Source organism: Mandrillus leucophaeus, unplaced genomic scaffold (genome assembly GCF_000951045.1).
Source record: "Mandrillus leucophaeus isolate KB7577 unplaced genomic scaffold, Mleu.le_1.0 Scaffold69, whole genome shotgun sequence".
NCBI classification, from domain to species: domain Eukaryota; kingdom Metazoa; phylum Chordata; class Mammalia; order Primates; family Cercopithecidae; genus Mandrillus; species Mandrillus leucophaeus.
The window spans coordinates 4,125,831-4,129,710 of record NW_012107474.1 but is presented as its reverse complement, the minus strand read 5'-3'; the positions used below and the strand labels follow the sequence as shown (position 1 = coordinate 4,129,710).

At 51.5% G+C, this 3,880-nt stretch overlaps 1 protein-coding gene across 3 annotated transcripts in view; it reads right to left on the bottom strand.

The window, feature by feature from the left end:
• The window catches only part of PRDM15 (PR domain containing 15), a 75,129-nt gene that overhangs the window by 35,976 nt on the left and 35,273 nt on the right, over window positions 1–3,880 (bottom strand). For all 3 annotated transcript variants that reach the window (XR_001008496.1, XM_012002586.1, XM_012002587.1), the window contains one exon: window positions 1,459–1,553. Coding sequence is in view for 2 of the 3 variants with exons in the window: in XM_012002586.1 (XP_011857976.1) it covers window positions 1,459–1,553 (95 nt within the window). In the remaining variant the exon portion in view is untranslated. The remainder of the gene's footprint in view (window positions 1–1,458; window positions 1,554–3,880) is intronic.

Here is a 3,880-nt window from a genome sequence, read left to right as displayed (position 1 = left end):
ACAGAATAAAAACGTGTTTGGATGTCAGGCACCGAGCTGGTTTTGCACATACGATCTCTCAACAGCATGGAAGGCACTTGGGGCCAGTACCCCCCCAGGGGCAGAGGTCAGTGGGCAGAAAGACCAGGGACGGGGAACAAGGGGCACAGGCTTCGCCCACCTGTGGCCTGTGCACAGCTGGCCCAGCTCGCAAAGGTGCTCCAACTCACCTGCTCTACCCCAGCCCTGCCCCTCCAGCCCGCAGTCCGGAGCGTCACCTGGACCCCCAGCCACACCGACCTGCTCACTCATTTGCTCAGGCTCGCTCTGTGGTTTGAAAAAAATCAGGAAACTTCATATAAAAACTGAGATTTCCGTTTTCTCTTTAAAAGGTCAAAAGCTCAGTAATGGTACTGCATGCTGGAAGGCAGGACAGCGGGACGGTGACTGGGCTTCCTGCGGGGGCCTGTGCTCCCAGCTGCTGAAACGCTGGAGGAGCATCGCTCTGGGGCTCATGTGAGCCGTTTGTGGCTGAGGCATCCTCCAATCAGCGGCTCCGAAAGCCACCTGAGCGACATGCTGGAGCTGCTGGGCCCAGAGCCCACTTGGGAGCCGCTCAGAACCGTTACTCTGCAGCATGAGCTTTGCATCCTGTTACAGACAGTTCCTAGGCCTCTGAGCACAGATGCCATCTTATAGTCGCCTGAGTGAAAGCTAAGTAACGAAGAAGTGATGTCACCTCCAGTCACAACCAAGGTGCTTATGCACAGAACTTGGGGCCATGGCAGCCTGACAGCTGTGAGTGCCACGGTGTGGGCCCTGGGCTCTCCCGGGAGGGGCAGCGTGTTTGCTGGATGTTTAGGATCCTGCATCTCCACCCAGCAGCCAGGTGTGGGAATCCCTTGCTAGTGCCAGGATGGTCCCCTCACTGCGCAGCCCTCGGATGGATGTGCTCCCGTGGATGACATCACCCTTTCCTCACTTGGGCAGCGCCGGGCATCCACTGAACGTGCCTGGGACACCTGCCATGGGATCGGTCACGCTCTAACTTACAGAACGCCAGCCATCCACTGCACAGAGGAGACCGGCGTGACAGGCAAAATAAAGCCACTGGATCTCCCTGCATCCTCATTCATTGTGCCCCAGTCCTGACCACAAGGTCACTGTCTGAACGATGCTATACAAGAGGGCGGAAGCCAGGGAGTAGCTCAGGTGGAAAATCATGGCAAAGAGGAAAAGAGGCTGTCCAGGAAGAACCCTTCTTTCTCAGCCCACTCACTGGAAACCCATCTTAGGTGCCAAAGAAATCCAAATGGCAAGTGTTTAAAATGGGTCGACACCAGTTTAAGACAACCTGAGCACCCATCGTTACCCCCCAAATCTTCCCTGCAATACTGTGTAAGTACAGCTCATAGAGTCTTAACTGAAGAAGATGATGTGCTTTCCATCTCAGCTTCCGATGCGGACCGCGAGCGTTACCTTGCCACACACCGGGCACCCGGAAGGCTCCTTCTTGTAGCGGACCAGGTTCTCCCCGCCGGCCTCCAGGTCCTCTCGCTTCACCCGCCGCACTCCTGAAATTGCCAACCCCACCAGCAAGACAGTGAATACACTCAGAACACACGAAGGTCCATCAGATCCCACTTCAGCCAGTGTCCTTTCCAGTGCATGGGAGGACAGGGCTGTCCACAGTGGGGACAGAAGCCTGGCGGTGTAAGTAACACCACCTGCACACTGTTTGGCATCAGCACGAACCGCCATTCCTGAAGCAGCCCCAGGGAAGGAAGGGAGATGGCACAACGTACATAGCAGCTGCAGACACAGTTCTCGCATTGGAAACATTTGGAAATATAAGCGCATCGAGTGCTAAATTTTCTTAAGTGGCAGAGCAATGATGAGCTCCTATGGAAGAAGGCATTTCCACTCCATCGAAAGGCTCAAAGCCAATTTACGGTCTTATAGATGGCAAAATAGGCAGGCATTTTTTATTTAAAAGACACCAATATTCATCTCTCGCAAATTAATGTCAAACCAACATCAGGCTGGTAAATAAAACCTTTCTGGTTTTGAGGCATATTGTTCCAAATTGGAATGAAGACAGATTTTTTTTTTTTTTTGAGACTGTCGCGCTGTCGCCCAGGCTGGAGTGCAGTGGCCGGATCTCAGCTCACTACTAGCTCTGCCTCCCGGGTTTACGCCATTCTCCTGCCTCAGCCTCCCGAGTAGCTGGGACTATAGGCGCCCGCCACCTCGCCTGGCTAGTTTTTTGTATTTTTTAGTAGAGACGGGGTTTCACTGTGTTAGCCAGGATGGTCTCGATCTCCTGACCTCGTGATCCGCCCGTCTCGGCCTCGCAAAGTTCTGGGATTACAGGCTTGAGCCACTGCGCCCGGCCCAGATTTTTAAATGTTCATGCAAAACAGGTAAGTTTTGACCAAAAGAGAGAAGCCCACTTCTCAGGATTTCTACACTGCCGACCCATTCTGGGAGCATTCCTGCCTGGCCAGGTGTAAATGCAGAACCGGACTTAAAAATGCTCAGCAAGCTGGACGTTGGACAAATGGACCATTCTCCAAAGGCTCCCAGCATGACAGACACAGGAGTCTGAGGAGCAGCTTACACCAAGCTCCGATATGAGGGACAAATCCATAAAAGTCACAAAAGCATGAGTTTACTCCCACATAAGATGACCCGAGTTACGTTAAATGGTACAATGCAACCCAGCCACACTGCATCCCTGGAAACAGTTGACTTCTGGCAGCATCCATAGCTACCGGCATTCACGGGCGCTTGCTATGTGTGGGGTGCTGTGTGAGAAGTTTCAAGAACAGGGTCTGGTTCAACCGTCACAGCAACCCTAGGGGTTCAGGTCTGAGTACGGTCTCCCCTGCGTAGGTGAGAAAACTGAGGCACACTAGCTTGCTAAAGTCTACCCAGTCACTAAGTGGAGTCCAGGTTTGATTCATGAAGCCCTGAGGATACCACCCAAGGAACCACAAAGAAAAACGTTGTGGGTCTTTATGAATCAACATGAAGAAAAGAGTCAAGTAAAGGAAAGTGCTAAAATGTACACAGGACACAATTCCAGCCTTTTTTTAAAAAAGGGACAAAGGCACATGTGTATGCCTATTTGGATGGACATGGTTATACTTCATTTTTTATTTTTATATATATTTTTTGAGATAAGGTCTTGCTCTGGAAAACAGTGGTGCAAGCACAGCTCACTGCAGCCTCGACCTCCCAGCCTCAAGTGATCCTCCTGCCTCAGCCTTCCGAGTAGCTGGGACTACAAGTATGTGCCACTGTGCCCAGCTAATTTTTTGTAAAAGCAGAGCCTCGCTATGTTGCCTGGGCTGGTCTTGAACTGCTGGCCTCGAGATCCTCCAGCTGCGGCCTCCCAAAGTGCTGGGGTTCCAGGCGTGAGCCGCTGTGCCCGGGAGGGTTATACTTTACACAGGACTTTGTGGTCTCACATCTTCTTTTCAACAAGCATATGCTTCATTTGTAATTATAAAACAATTTTTTCCAAATTTTAATGAAAGGGTGTTTGAAGGGCTGCTGCTCTTAGTTGCTCTTGTACGGGTTTTTCCCACTTTCTGTCATATTGAAAGCATTTTTCACAATATCTAGTATCTTTGAAAAAACACTTCTAATGACAGTGAAACACTCGACCCTACAAATCGTCCAGTGTTCTTAACTCCTTCCCCAGTGTGGAACACTTAGGGTATTTCCAACTGCTTCTCCTTGCGCATAGCAGGTCTGACACCTGTGTCTCAGCTCCTTGCTCTCCTGAGACAGGTTCTCAGAAGAGGATGAGCCCATCGGATGGTGGGCGTTTCCAGGCAAAGGAGCAGGCAGCTGAACTGCTCCCCCAAAGGCCTTGCTGACCGCGCCACCCCGC